Here is a 19,256-nt window from a genome sequence, read left to right as displayed (position 1 = left end):
ATATATATATATATATATATATATATATATATATATATATATATATATATGTAACAATCAGCTTGCGTATACGTTAATATCGCAAGATACTTTGTAATCTGATGTACTAATGAAAAAAAAAATGTTTTTCATTGAGTTCCCGATTTTTTAAGATCAATATTCCAAAATTAGGGGTTGATTAAAAATTCGCCATTCTATTCGTGACCGAGAAAAGGAAACATTCCGTTAGCTTTGAGACACCCAGATATACGAGAGGATGCACCTTTTATCACGCACGTGGAAAGAACAGAGTTGCGATCGATAGATGGAGAGAAAGATGTTCAACGTACCTATGTCCATCAGATGCAGTTCACCGAGATGTCGTGCAGCGTAGAGGCGCAGCAGTCCGAAGGCAAGCTGCATCCCGGTGGTGAGCAACAGGGCGAGGAAACCGGCGGCGCACACAAGCCAGCCCCATCCGCCCTCAGGATAGAAGTGCGCTCGCATACCGGCGACGTCTATGCCTGACAGAGAGAAGATTATCCTTTCTCACAATACAGAGCTAAGTCGCACTATCGTATCTCGATGCCGCCGATAATCGAATATCTCGTGCGGATTTTTAGTATCTCGCTGTCTGCTCGCGCACGAGAGTCTTCACGCACGAGCGGAGACTTGTAAGAGTAAAATAGGTCACTCTGATCGATGTGTCTCGATTCAAATCCCTTTTTAAGAGTTTCAACTGTATCCTTTGTGCGGGAGCCACTCGGCAACTACCGCGTTAAAGTAATTTACGCGATTATTTTTCTCTGACAAATGCGTTATTCGATAAATTTATGATAAATTTATGAACCTTTTTAGCAGTGATTTGAAGCGACTGCGCGCGATTTTCACTAGGAAATTTTTTTTTTAATAAACATATTCCTAGATTTTTTCCTCTTTGTTGTTATCTTCTTTGAGGAATTGTGAAAAGTAGAATACACGATATACTTAACTAGTATTTGTTAAGAGTTAAAAAAGAATATACAATAGTTTCAGTGGATCGGAAGGAATTTAATATTTCATCGCGCAACTTCTCCGAGCATACCACTATTCAAGAGGTTAAAGTAATATTGCAGAGAGGAAGCACGTAGTAAAGAATAACAATTTGACGAGACGATTCGAACCTTCTTGTAAATTATTATTATTATTGTTATTATTATTATGGTTGCTCTATACACCGAATATTCAAGCTACTATGGTTATATGCATGGTATGTATATTCAAATGCGAAATTTCACGCTAAGAGTGAAGAAAAATATTATACCTGTGCGACGAAGTGCAGGCACGCAACGATGCAAACTGCGTAGGTCGCCCAGAACCCAGTTTGTGTTGCCGCCCATGCTCTCGTCGGCGTCCATGTAGCGCAGACGAGTATCTGGAAAAACAAAGAACAAACCACGAAGAAACCGTAATTAACCGTAAGATGCTTTTCACGGTTGCTTAAATTATTCTGCAATTTTTGCGCGCGGGATTCAGCAACTTGAGAGAGGATACATCGAAGAAGCGCGGAAATGGTTCTTATTAAACGTCCTCGCCGCGATTGCGAAGGATATTCCAACATCTAGCTTTGAAACGCTTAATTCTCGAAATACTCCCTCTTGTGGACGTATCAAATTTTGCTCCACGATGGCCGGGTATTCGCATCGTCGTCGTCGTCGTCGTCGACGTCGACGTCGACGACGGCGACGACGACGACCCGTTGCGGTTGGCAACGGCGTTTGCATGAGACAGGGTGCGAGATGGGCAAGAAACGGCTTGAAAGAAACTGCGTGGAGGAAGGAAGGGAAGAAGGAAGCGGGGGCGGGGGTTTAGGTAAATGCACTTTTGAAAGGGCGAAGGTGGCTCGCGTTGGAAAGTAACGGCCGGGACGTCGAGTCAAAGGACAAGCGCGAAGGAAAGGGTTGATGATTGTCGGCGAACAGAAGCGAGTCCCCCGAGTCGAAATTTTAGCCCTGCTTTCGACCAGAGTTTTCTAATATTTGTATATTCTGAAGAAGATCAGCATATGTTTAACACACACAAAGTCCCACTTAGTCTTCAAAGTGGCAGAAAACGCGCAAAATGCCACTTGCAGATTCTAAAGGGAACCTCTCGGCAAAATTAGTGGGTCGAAAGTAATCAAAATTTGGTATGGGTTGATATGGGTTTCAAAGTGGGCGTTAAAAGGAATATTAAAGTCGAAAATAGAATCAGAATTTCGACTCGCGCAAGAATCACCGATTCGGACTCATTCTCGTTCGCTTTTACGCTCGCGGTAAAATGGTGGCCAACTAAATTATGGGCTACGCGTGCGACTGTCATCGCCAGCGGCATCGCGCAAAGTATAAACTTTTCCATTAACAGCGTTAAATGTTAACAACCCATGGGTTTCGTCATATGCGTGTCCCGCCCTGGCAAAAATCGAGTTTCGAGTGCAACGGTTATCGTCATTCAAAATTGATGCGCAAGTCTTCACACTGAGAAAAACCTTTCGGTTGTCAGAACGAGAGCACGTTTGCTGTTCCACGATCGTTAGAGAACCAAATGGAACAGTTACCCTTGGCAAAGCATTGAGACACAAACGAAATATACCGAGATACAAATCACATTTGTTCTCGTCTATTTAGGTGGAGTTAGTTACGTTTCCATCACAGTTGTTTGGAGCAACGACGTGAATGTAACGAACCATTTGTTACGAGTACTGGTATTTCGTTAAATTAGCAAAACTTTTTCTCCCAATGTATTGTCGTCGGGGAATTTTGGTCCGCGCTCTCATCTCGAATTTTCGGTTCTCCTCGAGAACGACAGTCCACGGGAATCGAGCTCTTCTGCGATATTTCCGCGTCGTTCGTTGTTTTCTCTGGCGACTAATTTTTCGTCGGCAACGTACCATGAATTATTTGCGAGCGAAACGCGCGCACGAGGCGCGATCAGGGTTGCAGCATTCGCGAATCGTATCGAGGCATCGCGTTTTCTAATTTATTCGCGAGTGACCCTTTCGTATTACGCGACAGTCCAGGGCACTGTGCGCGCGTACACACAGTCGTACGTTACCGTGTGCTGTTGCGTTGGTGCAAGCAAAATTGCATTTGCCGATGTAATTTAATCCCCACGACCTCCACGACATGCCCGTAAGTGGATAAGTTCCTACGCGAGCTCTGTTGCTCATTAACGTTCGGCGCGTAAAACCGTTTAGGGAAGATTATTTGTATGTCCCCGTCGTCGTCGTCGTCGTCGTCGTCGTCGTCGTCGTCGTCGTCGTCGTCGTCATCATCCTCTTCCTCTTCATTCTCGTCCTTGTCGTCGTCGTCGTCGTCGTCATCGCTGTCGCCGTCGATAACGAGAGGCGCCGCGCGTCTGCTTTCGGGTAGGCGAATTAGCAGCGGGGACAAAATATACTTAATTAACCGAAATAACGAGAACGAGGAATGAAAGAAGCGCGCATAGCGAGAGAAGACCGCGCGTTCATCCTGTCGGGAACGGGCTCCAACGCGGTGGGAACGAAAAAAGACGGACGCGAGGTATTTTGCCGAAAATGACGTGAGACGTAGAAATTGTCCTGGAATGGTACTCGGCGGCAACGAGGGGGAGGGGGGAAGAGGAGAGACGAAATTGCCGCGGGACGAGTTACGAGCGTGCCCTCAGGACGCCGGAAGAACTACGGCACGTTCGTGTCTCCACGGTGAACGTGTCGCGTCCTTAACGGAATCACGGTCGCGTTTCCACGGGGAGTGATCCAAACGACCATATAAAATCTCACGTCGAACACGTCGGAAATGCACATGAAACGTGCGAGAGGCGCACGGACGCGCAAGGATCTTTGATGTGAGTAACGAGATTCGCGAATACTCTCGATTTCGAGTACTTTCATTTCCGGAGATCTTCGACGTTTCTCCATCGCGCTTTGAGAATCTTCACTTTGTCAGCATCATCGTATATGCGGCATATTTCTCTCTCTTTCTTTGCCTCATAGCAAAAGATTAATTGATCAAATTTTCTCTCGTTATTCCTCTCGACTTCTCTCTCTTCCTTTTTCTTCTCTCTTAGGTCATTTGCTTAACGTTACATATCTGAGAAAATAAAGCGCGTATCGGTTATCTCGTGTATTCTTATCGTTTGTGTTCATCGATAGAATAGGTAAAGGAATATCGAACTCTTTCTCGTTGCTCATTACGATAGTCGCGCAGCGGCGGGTTTCTTCGAACAAAAGGAGCAAGGTACAGGTACGATTCCAATTCCGCCGCCGCCGCCGCCGCCGCGTCGCTCGGATTCGCCTCTGTCGTCTGCGAGGATTGAAAAACCGACGGTCGACCTACATTTTTGATAGACACAATGATACACCAAGCTCGAAATTTCAAGGTACCCTCTCTCTTTTAGGAGCTTTCCCGTTAAGTGGGATTGATTCTTATTCTATCCCTCGTAACCTTTTCATCTCGTCCTACTTTTTCGCGGCCTTCATCTGTTGTATACATCGTAGAAAAGACTATATACCCGAGCAGCAGCTTTCATTGCGAATCTTGTATACTATTTCGCGTATGGGGCGTTCCGCGAGGTCGATGTACACTTTATGCATGAATGTAGTCGCTCTCTAAATTTCTTAAAGTGAAATCTTTAACTTAAAAAGTAGAGGTGAGTCACTCGAACTTGAGTGATTTTTCACTCGCACAGAATGAATCCTCCACTCTGAATCGTCGAGTGAATATTTTCACTCGGAATTGAGAAGTAAAGCTGACTTCATATAAACATGTTCATTCTAATTAATTGAAGCATTTGCTCAAACGGACTCGGAATCCACTCAAGCCTCAGTGAAACATTCGCTCTTACGACTTGGAGCGGCAATATTTTCACTGTCACAGAGTGAAAATACTGTTACTTTTCGCTCGTTTTCAATGAGATTCCACTCCAAGACATTTTAGTGAGTAAGCGCAAAGAAAATCAAAACCAAACGGTTTACTAAAGCCATCTCAGACGCTTTCCGTGCGGGTTAATTTGCGACGAGGCGCGTCTTTTAAAGACACCTTACGAAGGCAAGGCTCGTGCTGCAATTTCTGTTATTATCTCGTAGCAAATTTCCACGGCAAATTAGGCGCACCCAGCGCGACGGTATTACCTTAAACCCGTGCCGGACACGCCGCGTTTTAATTTCAATTAATTTGGATTAATTCAGCTCGTTCAATTATAACCCGTTTAATTAAACGTCCACATATCAGTACAAGTTTAGCATAACCCTTTACAAATGAAATCGCTTCTGTATCTCGCGACTTTGTATTACATTAATACGTGCGCAGGAAGAGAGAGAGAGAGAGAGAGAGAGAGAGAGAGAGAGAGGGAGAGAGAGAGAGAAGGAAAGAGAGTAGGTCAGAGTTACCCATTCGGCTACCAAACTTTCGAGCACGTGCGAATAAATGATGCAGACGCGGCATGTCAGTGATGCGATGGCGCAAGATATATTCCATTGAGCGAGACTTCCTCGGAAGGAGGAAAAAAAGGAATTACATAGAGAGGGCGGTAATCCGTTAATTACTCGATTGATTTAAATATGCATGATACTCGAACGGTGCATCCAACGTTTAATAGTAAAGTTACGAAAGCCAGGAAACGCAGACGGTGCATAACGCTTCCTCGCGCGTTGCAGTCCCATATCAAGGATGTAGTTGACGCTATTCGGCGCGCGTTTGTACTAACTGAAAAGTAAACTCACCGCCGTGATACGAACTCCCACGATGCGGCGTATACGTGCCATTCTGACCCTCTATACAATGAGTCGGCGTGTAGTATTGCATAGGGTGTTGCATGTAATTATTGGGGGTGCTGGGGACATGTACCGGATGACAATGTATGCATCTTCGCGGTGTCTCGGGCGGAGCCTGCAAGCAAGATAAATTTTCATTGCTCTGGTGAAGGAGAGAGAAAGGAAGAGAGAGGGAGAGAGACAAGGGCAGGAAACACGATGTAGCGAATTCGTGCAGACAATCACCCGTGCTCATTATTATTGCCGCGAAATATTGCTCCGCGCTGACGTTGCCACGTAATATTGCGCGAAGCTTGGTTGTCATCAGGCGTTAATATAATTTGCTCGGGTACCATGTGTATAAAGCAGACGTTTCAAGACTTGGGGAATATTTTTCTAAAAGATTCATCAAGTCTAAAAAGTTGTTACACTTTACACGGAAAAAAAGAGAAACGTTTAGTTGCATTAACCAAATCTTTGTGTGTGTGTGTGTGTGTGTGTGTGTGTGTGAAATATAAACGAACCAGAAAATTCCGGTTAGAGTTGCCAGAATTCCGTTCGAGCTAACCAGAAATCTTGTTATCTCGGACAGAATTCCGGCAACCTCAAGCGAAATTTCTGCTTCGTTCAATATATTTCACCAGAAAGAGTGCGGCCAGGATGTTCTCCCAATCCACTTAGGAAAATAAGGGGTTGAAATAGGTACCGAATGAAAGATCTCGTTGAGCTGGAAACAAATGTGTAAGTTTCATTTTGCAATTTTCCGTTCCAAAATTATAGGGTTCCAAATTCAAATTAATTAAGAAAAATATGAAAAGGTCTCGGTTAACATTAATTCTACCGTACTTGCGAGGGCAATCGTGCTGTCTGCCACCTCGATGAACAATATATAAAATATTGATATATGAATTCACGCGCATTAGCCCGATTGTATCGCGAGGCGACGATAGGACTGAACCGGTATCATTCGCTCACCTGCATGGAATGTTGCGAGCGCAACGATCTTATCGAGCCGGTCGGGTGCAACGACGGTACGCTGCCCCCGAAGCTCATGGCTGAGTTTCTGCATCCTCCCGGGGTGGACCAACCCCCGCGCACGCTAGTCGTAGTCCACCCCATTCCGCTGCCGCAGTCATCCACCAGCATCTTCCTCAGAGCGGGACGCGCCGCATTTTACGCTTCGGGCCTCGTCGATGTCAACGATCGCCTCGATCCGACGCGCCGACTACTCTCCGACTTATTCACGTCACGCTGCGCGCACGTCCCCAAGTACGACGCGCGAGAATGAAATTACATCTTTCTTGTTTGGGGGGGGGAGGGGGTTGTCGCGGCTAAATTCGCCTCGGCCCACTGACTCGATTCGACCGGACGACGTTAGACGAGTCTCGCCGTCCAGCCCTCGACACGCTCCGTCGAAGATGCGCTCGGAATTTCGAGGATGCTCCCCATCGCGATCTGCAAGCAAACACACCGACTTGTATAATTCAAGCTGTCTGATCTTGTCGTTTCTTCTCGGCTTTTTTCCCGCCGTTGCAACTGAAAGCGCGTAAATGGTTGTTCGAGCAATACGCTTCGCGACAAGCACGTGGTATCGTACTTGAGTGAAGTGTGCGACGTTTTTACGAGCAAAAGGTGAGAATTTTATCGTTTGATTAGCAATCGCGTGCAACGCATAAATGATGCACGCCCGCGTCGCATTAGCTATGCTGCACCAACAACACTTAATTAATTATGTGCTCGAAATTAATTATAGATCCCGCGAGTGAAATTGTGAAATAAGCACCTGGACGTGACCGCCGTTAAAACGGGTCGTAATAACTTTTGTATTGCATAGCTAATGGAGACCATTAAAGCGTCATTAAATTTAATAGTCACGATATCACACGACAAAACATACGAAAAACAAGCTGCCACACTAACGAATGCGATGCATTAAATATCAAGGCGCGTGCGTATTGCTCGGGTCAGGATTTATTCGAATCAGTCCGATTTATATGTCGGGGTATGTGTAGCGCGAATGTTTTATGTATGTACTCATCTCTGTGAGAGAAGAGTCGACGAGGATAAAATTGATATCGGACGCGTATCAGCCGTGTACGCGCAAGTTATTTTGCTTAGAGTTATTGGCATATACGCCGAAAACATATTTCATCTCGCCGCTCGAATCCAATTAATTCCCCGACCGTTTTGCAATTTTGGCTAACGACAACGCGCCCGCGAAAGTCCCTTTTTTCTCTAATGTCAGAAGTGACGCGTCTGATTGGTGAGACGCGCGATCGCAATGCCTCGAGACAGAGGTGTCTTTCATCGAAATCACCAAGCTTTGTCAAGAGGATGCTTTTGATAAAGTGAAAAATTGCATCAGTAAAAGGACTGTTTCGCCGAAAACCAGTGAATACGTATTGATTTTCAGCGAAAACATTTCCATTTCACCGCTTCGTCTTATATCTCACTGATCTTCACCAGTGGAGCTAACATTTCACTGCAATTTCGCAATTTTTGCAAAATTCTTCCGCGTTCTTTTCGTTTTGGATTAACAAAATTTCTGTTGGAATATGAACGAAAATTCTGGTTGATTGACACCAGAGTTCCAAAAATCCAAAAGTTAATCAGATATCTTAGCTGCAACATGTTAGCTTAAATTCTGGTAATATCAATCAAAATTTTCTGATTCTCGTTCGTATTTCACCAGAAATTTGGTTACTGCCACTCAACATTTTTTACGTGCCCTTTTCAATTGCTAAAAAATCTCAAATCTCAGTTGACATTATTTCTACCGTTCACGATGGAATGAACTGCTCCCACGCAATTTACGTGCAAACACACTGTGTCTGTATTTACAAGCTGCATCAATATTGGGAACAGTCGCTACTGTTGACTGATTCTTTCAGTCAGGAACTGACTGCAGAAACTAAACCATTAGTCGTAAGTATAGTATTTCAGTGAAGAGAAGAATATAAATTGTACTTTAGGGAGCGGAGATCGATGCGACTGGACATTTTGAACGTGGAAATGATGTCGCAATTAAAATTCAGGAAATGCGATTGAGAGAGAGAAATATCAAAGCTGTGTGTGTTCGCCGAAATTCCGCGAAATTCCGTCATGCGAGCGTGCGCCCGCTCGAAAGTTCAACCTGCGAGGAAGAACATTGTCGATCGGTCGAGAGGATTAAAATCTTCTCCATATACGCGCTTCCAATTTCGGCCCGGTAATACGGCGCTGCATTGATATTCACGCGTCGTTCCGCAAGCTCGCGTCGCCTGTTTTTGAAATGTCGGCGACGATTTTATGCATGCACAGTGCAATAACAGTGTCACGCGGTGCCCTCGTTAATTATAATATCGTCCGCAATCTGGCGCACCGCCGTTCTCGTATTTAACGAGTGTCATTACGACGTACGAGTTGTTACTTTTTGCGCTGCCTTACGTACATCTCGCTGTCCGTAAATGGAGTAATTTCTGTCCCGCGACTACCTCGTGCATTGATAATAAATGATATGGCCTCTAGTCTCGGTGTGTTAAACTACACGGAGAGAACTGTTATGGTTGCTACATTCTTTGATTAGACAGAAAGTTTATGTGATTTCAAGTTGAATAGATGTGGTACTAAAAATTGCTGTTGTCATACGTCCATCTATATAGTTTTCTCAGCCACAATTCTTGTAATACTTAATGTTCAGTTAATACATTCTCATATATATGGTTGTCTCAACCGAAGGAATATTGTTATCTTTCTGTTGTAATATGCAGAACAAATTCTATGACTGAGAGATCCGTAGGGTTTGGTCACGCTAGAGTTCTTCCAGTCAGAGTTAGGACAAAGCATGACGTATCCTGATTGAGCTGCACTCTCACCGCCGTTTTCAAGGGTGACGTGAGTGAGAGAGAAGTTTTAAGACGAAATACTCTCTCACTCACTCACTCATTCGTTCACTTCCTCCCTACAAATGACGGACGATGTTCTAATTCTGACTTCAGGAATTCTAGGTTACGCCACTAAGAGTACCGCTCAAACACACATGGACAGGTAGCAAAGGAGGCTAATGTACCACTGCCAGAGACCAGAATGGTCTGTAGAACAAATACTATGGTTGAGAGATTCGTAGAGTTTGGTTGCACCATACGACACTGAGAATGCTGCTCAAATACATATGGATGGGCACTAAAGAAGGTTAATGTATCACCTCGAGAATACTGTAAGTAATGTCTTGAGCGAAAAATAGCATTAATATTTTGTTATAGCAACTATATTTAGATAAAGGTGTTCTTTTTTCCGTGTACCCTTACGCTACCCGTGCCTCGCACGGTTCTGGTTGGTGTTGCAATTTTTATCCCCGGGATTTACGTGTTCAGGCGCTGATCCTTCGGCTCGCAAGTTCCTGTTGCGGCGAACCATGAGTATCGTAACCGCACACGGCGGTACAGTGAAGTCTCGAGTGGCAAGAATAACAGCGGCAAAAACAAAGGACAGATTTGTATTCGCCAGCGTATCTCCGCGAACGTCGTCGCGGTAAACGGGAGCATTTTCGCGACGCGGCCCTAAGAACGACGCGTGATCCTCGTAAATCCTGCCGCGGGGTGCTTTTTAATCTGCTCGACTAAACGGATGGAGCTCGGGAAACGCGCGGCAACAACCGACGTTTGCTCGTTCGCAGTGCCTGCGAAAAAGTCGCGCGCGCGCGCGCGCGCGCGGCCATCAAGTGTCCCTGATAACTCATGAAACTGCACTTTTCGACGTAATCTTTCAAGTGTTTTCTCGTCCCTCGTGATCCGGAGTGATTTTTAAGCGCTACGGTACATACGTATGTACGTCCATACGCGCGCAACATTTTTCACAAACTAATTTTGCATTTCTCCCGCGAATCGCCGCGAGTCACTCTCCAGCGAACAAACGCGAAGAGTCAGAAGCGTTATTACGTGCAGCGTTATTTTTAACGTTAAAACGACTTCATTACACGACAAGCGCGCGATCCCTCCCGGAAGGAATATAATTCTGCTCGAGTCAAACATAAATCGAATTGATATATTGATATATTGATATATTGATTTCTACTAAACGAGTGAACTCCAAATAGCTTTCAGAGCGGAGCCCTATCGCCGTATAAACTGTATTTCAGACTTCCGCTACATTTCCGTCGCGATCGATAGTTATTGTATATTTGTTGTTGTTATACGCGCTACAAATATGGAACGCGCGTGCGTGCGTTGCGAGCCGACCTATTTTATTATCTCTCAATGCCGCGTTAAATCTGCAATATGCAACGTGCGAAAAAAAGAATTTCTCTTCTCTGCACACGTGACTCCAAACCGATAATTAATTCTCCTGCCGCCGCTCATTATTCGCTCGATTCTGCATTATTGTACCGAATGGAAATCGCGTTCTTTGTTTGACGCCGCGAATTCCCGAGAAGGTTAATATCGCGCATAGTTTCGTGCAGAAACCCAATCAACGAGTGCGAAAAGACGAATGAACGTCCATTCTGCCGCAATGGCGTAGTGAATAAAACGCTTGGGACACGTGAGAAATCGTTACAGCAGGCCGCAATAATTATTAACGCACACACACATGCGCGCGAAGCAACAGTGACCGAGCCCTCATTACAACGATATATTTAAAGATTTGTCCGCTGCGCGAATCGAATCTTTTCCATTAATACATCTATTAATACATTAATATATTAATAGATATATTGTGCGTACAGGCGGGCTAATATTGAATAACATTGTAATTAGTGGCAAATGAGCACGTGCAAAAGCGTGTCGAGAAACAGATTTCCAAACAAATATTGCGTCCGCTGTATATAATTACTGTTTGTGTACGCAATCACGAAATTAACCGGGTATGTGCCATCGCTTTATCGCTACGAGTCTGTGCTCGTAGCTGCCTTGCTTTTGTCAGGTTCTTCCATGCGTGCAACGATTACAATCGCGCGTACGTTAAGTGCACACGTAAACGCTGTAGGACCCCCCTTCCACCCCTGCCCGTCGGCGTATATCGTCGAGAAACGACAAACACCGTTTGCATGCCCGTGGAAACATCCACGTCGCTGAGGATACTCGGATCACCAACGCTATCTCGGTCAATGATTCATCCGCCGATTATTGTCGATAATTTAACAGCGTATTACCGCGTACTGTCGCTGGAAATTATTACCTAATATCCGGAATCGACGTGTTAATCTTTCGTCCACGTCGGAGACGAGATCGAGAGAGGGAGAGAGGAGAAAGCGTTTGGTACAGCGAGAGTTCTCTAAAGACGACATGACCAAAAACATATAAATCAAAGATTCTTACAATATGAATAATTAATCAAGTATTTATGATGAAAAAAGTCGAACTATATAATTGAAACATATGTATAATAAAAAGTAAAATGTCCTGAAAAATAAAGTATGCATTCTGAATTTTAAGTCAAAATAATTTATGGTGATATGTTAAAAGCGTTAACTTATTCACAGTGGCACATTCTTTTTTTACATTTAAGTTTGTCATTTTTTTATTTTAAGCAGAATTAAAATAATATATGTTAATGCGTTAATTAACGGAAGAATCGCGTTAAAATACACTAATGTTTACGTTAATAGCGTACAAACAAAAATGTTTCATCAACAGCTCTTGCAGGTTACTTTGAACTATTCTTTTGTGTATTTTTGTTACTTTTATGTTATTTTTACATCGAATTCGAAAAACCAAAACACCAAGAAGAGAATGCATGAGTGGCAATTAATTAACATTTGTAATTTCATTTATCAACAAGTAACGCACAACGAATGGTTTATTTTTACTCGAGATTTAGAATAAACTTCCGTAACATAAAATTGACATTTTACTTTTTCCTGTGCAGTTATAGATCGTAACTGGAATAAGTAATTCTATTTACGTCGTGAAGAAAAAGATCGCAACTAAAGTAATTTTACAAAGTTTAAGGGGAGAGAGAGAGAGAGAGAGAGAGAGAGAGAGAGAGAGAGAGGACATTTCACGAGCGAAATATTCAATATCACGCCAGCCGTTTCCGCGAGATTATTTCAGCCGTTCGTTGAAGGATTAAGACAGTCCGGCTAGGCGCGACGAAAGGATGCATGTTGACACACAGGATATCGAGTTCCTCCCTGGCCAGGACCAAGCCGGAGCAAGAGAGGTGGGTCCGTGGCGGTACATAGGGGGCGACAGCGAACGATAGAAGCCGAGCCGCGGGTAATCCCACTAGATTGAATCCACCCCCGAGCTCGAACAGCCTGCGCGACTACGGCGGATGATCGTGTAACCATCGCCACGGGCCTGTGACCGAGCCATCATCTCGCGTCTCTCCTCTCCTCTCCGCCTCAACCCCTTCATCATCCACCCAACCTACCTAATTTTCTATGAAAACATTCCTGCGAGGGGCTTGCGCGAACAAAGGATATCGCCGTTGCCGTCAACCCTCTCCCGAGCCCGTGTCTCTCGCAATCCGGAACGCGAGATACCGTCGGGGTTTACCCGGTCGACAGTTGACACGGTGCCAAGAGTGCGCGCTGCCACCTCGAACTGCACTCCGCGAATCACTCGGAGATGTGTTGCGACGTCTGTCTGGATACTGTGGTTGGATTTAAATCGAGCTCGTGCACTCGCTTCCTCGTACAATGCAGTCTGTTCTCGTTGAACATTAGGTAAGATTAACCGAGAGCCGAACGACAGTCGCGCGGGAGAACGATTCACGCAGTTTACACTCTGCTGCCCGATACATCGAATAATGTTTCGCGAGCTTGCAGCCGCGGAAGAGTCACCTATGATATTCGATACTTTCTGCCGCGCGCACATACGCGCGTATATCGCTATTGGGCGAAACCGCCGCGAATTTCGATTCGAGCGACACACGCATCCAGCGCTACTGACGACGCAATCGATGTCCGCTGTTTCGCGAAACCGCGAAACGCGCAACAATCACGAAAGTTCGCGGCGAGCGGACACGCAGCCGGGTCGCGGCGCAATTAAAATCCGTTTGCTCGTCAAGGAAAGCTAATTATATTGCGCGTTTCGACACATAAATATTTTATTTTCACATTCAACGTTATGTTGTAGAAATTAACTTTGTGGTTAATTATTCCCGCTGTGTTATTAACTAATTATCACATTTCGGCTTTATCCTCGTGTTAATTATTCTGGCGACGATAATGCGTCGCGTAGGTGAGTACTTTTGCACGAGAGAGAGAGAGAGAGAGAGAGATCACAGATATTTCTCCCCGCCTGTCGCATCTCATTTTGCCAACAATGTCACTTTCCGTCTGACGCAACAAACGATCGAATGATGAAGAAACCAATATTCTTTTTTCTCTCTCGCGAGTGCCGCGTACTCCCGATGAACAGAATTAATCCGAGAGAATTGGCGCGGCTCGAAAGCGGCGTTATGAAAAATTCCGTTCGAGACGAGACTCGCCACGGTATTAAATGGAACGCTTCCGTAATTGGGACAAAACGTACGAGATACATCAGGCCGGTCCGACGTGGCCGCAACGTGAAACTGACACCTTGTCAGCTGAAACGGTTAAAACGTAAATGCTGTTAGCCGCAAAACGTGCGAGCTGGCTCTTTAATTCAGTCCGCACGCCATTAGCCAGAAGATACCGTTCGCAGTCGGAACCTCGGCGCGACGATCACAGAAGACATTTCGCGCGCGATTATAAACAGACGGTCTAAAGATATATTGCATCGATAAAAAGTTTCTTCCTTTTTTATAATGGCGTAACAAAAAATAGCGACAACTTTGGCGACATTCATGTGGACAAAATTTACGTGGATGAAAATGATTGAAAGGAGAAAATTTCGTAGTAAAAGTTATTACGAGATTCTAACCAAGAGGAATAGAATCGGCATTCTCTGCAGCAATTCTTTCATTTCATATGTGTTATTTATATTTTAGAAACTAAACTAAGCTATTGTAAAATTTGCTAATCACGAAAGATTCATTTTGCGAGATTATAAATTATAATAAACAGTTTAATAATATGCTGGACGCGACAGTTTCTTGATTTCTTTCTTTTAATAAGAAATAACGTTGCATCGACTTTGGTGGCATCCACGTGTCAAACATGATGTTCGACATCCACATGTATATTTTAGAAACTGAAATGTGATGGAAAAATTTGCTGTTTCTAGTGAAATTTACTACGTTTTTTGGCAAGATATTCTATTTCTGCACTGAAATATAGTCAGGTTGAAAAGGATTTACATAAAACAACTAAATTATAAAAGTCTCTTCTATACTTTCAAACCTTGTCGAAATAACGATGGGAATCCCAAAAAGCAGATGCAAGATTCAACATCCGCATAATATTGCGATTCTGATTGGCGATATCATCACGACATAAACGCGACACGGGACGTGCTTTTCTGTCGTACATAAAATATTTGAGCGGACTGTTTGGGTATCGCCGCGCTGTTTCATCGAGACGACGTATCATCGACACAGTCCCCGTGTTCGCCGCAATTCATGCCGAAATGTATTATTGACCGGCGAGGAATAAAGTAGCTATGAAATCACGAGCAATCTATTTATCACAGATCACCGCACGATTCGACGTCCGTCGCTGATCTGCATTATGAATATGCCTCGTCGCTCGCGGTTGCGATTAAATATACGTCTGTTTGCAGGCAGATTCGCGGTCGCGGATTTTCCGTTTCACGGACGATCGCTTTTGGTTTCACGCGGATTAACTAATTATCGAGCGATCATTTTATCTTTCGCCGCTCTTTCACTCATTCGTCCGTCTCTCTTGACTAAAGATCGACTGAAGGGACAAGTATGATCCCGGCAATAAGTAGAACAGTGTCGTAAACGTTGGAAATATTTCTTTCCCCGCGCACCAAACCTGGGGGATGTTGCGTAAAATACAGGATGGAAGAGACACACCACAGGAAAATATATACAGAAAAAAAGAATATTTACAGAAAAAAAATATATACAGAAAAAAAGAATATATATATACAGAAAAAAAGAATATATATATATACAGAAAAAAAGAATATTTTTGTTTGGAAAATATCGTTATTGTTGACATTTTAAAAATAAGATTAATAAGATAAAAAAATATTATATAGCGTTGAACGAAAGTAAATTAGTCTTCAATCAAGACGAATATAATCAAAATAACACAATCATTCTTTCATATATAAGCAATAATACCAATATTATTGATTATATAACCAACTTATTATATAACCAAGAATATTATTATTGTAATATTCTATGAGAAAATGTTTGACTATATTCGTCTTGATTAAAAACTATTTTATCTTTGTTCACACACACAAATGTAATTTCATTTTAACATTAATTTTATTTTTAAAATGTGAACAATAAAGATATCCCCCAAATAAGAATATTCTTTTTTCTGTGTAATTGTATGTAAAGAGGCTCTCTAGTTAAGTGAAAGAAACGAATAAATGAGAGCCAAACACAGTCGTTGGTGCGAATTAAACTTTTATGGGACGATAATAATGTCTGACAGCGTAGAACGCACGTGCTAAGATTTGGCTTTCGACCGACCCTTTATATTCCAAATTATTTTTAGTACGAAATTAATCCCAACCCCGATAAACCATTTCAATCGCGCGTTTGGTTTTTCTACTCCTAATTGTAATTATATCAATGACGCTTCGCGAGGACGAACCTGTATGTCCACGGGCTTATTAATTCGTAATCGTCCGCTTCGCCTGCGCATTACAGCCGACACGTACGGCTCTAACGACCGTGCTTACGTTCGCGCGTATAACGATAAATAAATTATTTCCTCGGCTAATCACAAATTCACGTAAGCCAGTCCTCGTGTCGGCGCGAAGTAGCGCATGATGCGTCGCGCGCGCGCGCGCGCGCATGTTTATTACCTACAAAAGAGCATTTAAACGCGTCGCCCGGCAAATCGATATTCCCGTTATCCCGAACAGGAACGCGTCCCATTCTCGATACTCATCTTTTTCAGCAGGCCGCTCGATGAAACTCATGACCCATATCCACAAGTCCAGTATGCTCGATACGGTTAAGATGTAGATTCTAATTGCTGATATACGCGCGCGTTCTATACATCTTGGCCGGATCGCGCGCTTAGGGAAACGCGAAGTAGCACTGTGTCCACATTAATTTAGCAAAGTGTTCCTTTGCGAAAGTAATCCCGGCAAATTAATAATCAAAATTGACCTCTTGATACGCCCGGAAAAGTTTTCTGAAGTATTAAATTCCTTTTGATTTACTTAAAATATTATATTTTTTTCTTTTTTATAATTTATAGCAAATACAAATTAGATATATGTTGGATATATTAGGTGTTAGGTGTATTAGATATATGTATTGAATTTTTAAACATTTTCTTCAAAGGAAATAAAAAGAAAAGAAATCTAAATATACGTATTAAAGAAAAAAATTCCTGAAAGGAATTGGGCAGTTATTTGAAATCACTATTGAAGAGGTTAATCAATATTAAATCACAAATAATTTCGCCAATTCGTGAAATTAATTATTAATCAAATTTTGATGTAACTGATTACACATTAATCAATAATTAATTTCATTAATCGGTGAAATTATTTGTGCAATTTTATACATAATAATTGATTAATTTTGATGATCAATTTACCGATTATTTTAATAAAACAAAATTTTCATCAATCAATGCCCGACACTGACGCAAAGTCGCTGCGGCGACCAAGTTGGCGACTAATGTGTCGACTTGCAAATTTTGCGAGGCGCATAATTCCAGTACAGCTGTTTCTTTACTCGTGCGAGAAAAAAACGCCAAGAATGCATTTCGAAACTATTAAAATCGCCGGGAGCTCCGCGGAAATTAAACGAGATCTCGCGCAGCGACCTGGAGCGCTCGACTCGTTCTTCTCGACTCGGTCTCCTCACCTGTTACAATACTATATATAGTACACACCAAAGCATGCGTAAAAATGTGAAATTACACGCGGTGACGGCGAATCGCGTCGCTTCTACGGATACGATTTCGATTGAATCGCGAACGAATGCATCAGCGGATGAATGTGTCCAATGGATTACAAGACTCTGACAGGAATAAAAATTGGATAGAGTTTGGGGAGTCGTGAAAAATTGTAAATTAATAGGAGTATGAATTTTTTGTTATGTATGTCTATTAACTTGGTATAAAAAGAAATCCATTCAGCAAGTGATCAGTATCAATATATAGGGTGTCTCAGATTCGTCTTCGCAACGTTCGTAGGAACATAGAATGGATTGAGGTGAACGTAAAAATCCCACATCGTTCGCGAGAATATTCACAATAAATCTCGAAATACTAATTAAAGAAGATTGATCACGCGCGATATACAACCCTGGAATACCTTGTATATAATATATAAAAAATTCATACTCTTATTGATTTATAACTCTAACAGCTTCCTAAATTTTATTTTACTTCTGTCAGAATCGTATAACCCCTTAATGAGATCCCCCGACATCCTGTCCGCCAATTAGATTATTATTTTTCAATTATTTTACGATAGGCGCGTATCGAGATAAATGTCCGTTCGTTTTTCACAAATTCGGTAACGAATGTATTAATTATATTAGCGGATAATATTGCCATGTCAAATTTATACATCCAATGCCCTAATGACTCCCAGCGGGGCTGGGCGCCGTAATCGATAATGGAATAATAAACAACTGCGTTGCGGGATCTGCGCTCGATATTTCATCCGAGAGGTTAGGTATTTTCGGTTGGTTTTACGACGGCCGCCGACGAATTGATACCTCCCTGAAGAAAACTGATACTTCGCGATGGAGCGCGTTGCATCGGACGGCAGCCGGCTCTCGGCGGAAGATTGATGTCTCGGGTGCTCGATGCCCCCGGCATCCTGTAGGAATATCGGCGCTGTCGTGCTAATTACACGCGCATCTTCGAGATTGGTGTGTTACACGGCCGAGTAATTAGAGCGTTGAGCAAGCCGCGAGAGCCAGGACTCGTAGTAGCTGGCGATGCTACCGCGTAAAGACCGTAAGGACATCGGTGGTGGCTTTGAATGGAGGCGTATTATTGATTTCATCCCGCGGAAGCCTCTTCTCCCACGCTCCTTTCCGTACAGGATGTCCCAAAAGTCGCGAAAGACGTCTGACGGGGTAATGTCAGCGCGAGTAGAATGCCAACGCGCATTCATGGGGCGTAACCGTGAAAGAAGCATGCAATACGGTGACTAGATGTCCCGTTTTCCCCGGGACAGTCCTGGTTTCCCACCCTTTGTCCCGGATTTTCTCTAATGTTATCCGGGACACCGATTTGTCACGGATTCAGTCAAACTGTCCCGGTTTATCCCTGTACAGAGGATTTTTAAAATACTTCCGACAAGAGGAAGGATTTTCTCAAGAAAATTCACAGCTCTGGTAACTTTGCGTCTCCTTAATTTTAAATAAGAATAATAATGGTTTTATCTTAGCAATAGTTTCTATTTTTAATACATGTAGGGGGCCTTTATTGTTGTTAAATTATTTTTCATACACACACACACACATATATATATATATATATATATATATATATATATAT

At 43.1% G+C, this 19,256-nt stretch overlaps 1 protein-coding gene across 6 annotated transcripts in view; it reads right to left on the bottom strand.

Moving 5' to 3' along the window:
* The window catches only part of LOC116847109 (monocarboxylate transporter 2-like), a 91,887-nt gene that overhangs the window by 34,862 nt on the left and 37,769 nt on the right, over positions 1-19,256 (bottom strand). For 5 of the 6 annotated variants that reach the window (XM_032821754.1, XM_032821764.1, XM_032821795.1 and 2 more), the window contains 4 exons: positions 6,704-7,183; positions 5,699-5,864; positions 1,283-1,393; positions 330-503 (listed from right to left, as the gene is read on the bottom strand). In XM_032821754.1, coding sequence (XP_032677645.1) covers positions 330-503; positions 1,283-1,393; positions 5,699-5,864; positions 6,704-6,874 — 622 coding nt within the window. In that variant the 5' untranslated portion in view covers positions 6,875-7,183. The remainder of the gene's footprint in view (positions 1-329; positions 504-1,282; positions 1,394-5,698; positions 5,865-6,703; positions 7,184-19,256) is intronic. The other variant, XM_032821789.1, reaches the window with a different exon arrangement.

Source organism: Odontomachus brunneus, unplaced genomic scaffold, assembly GCF_010583005.1.
Source record: "Odontomachus brunneus isolate Ranch 3 - 2012 unplaced genomic scaffold, Obru_v1 Obru_scaffold_004, whole genome shotgun sequence".
NCBI lineage: Eukaryota > Metazoa > Arthropoda > Insecta > Hymenoptera > Formicidae > Odontomachus > Odontomachus brunneus.
This window is presented reverse-complemented; position numbering and strand designations above follow the sequence as displayed.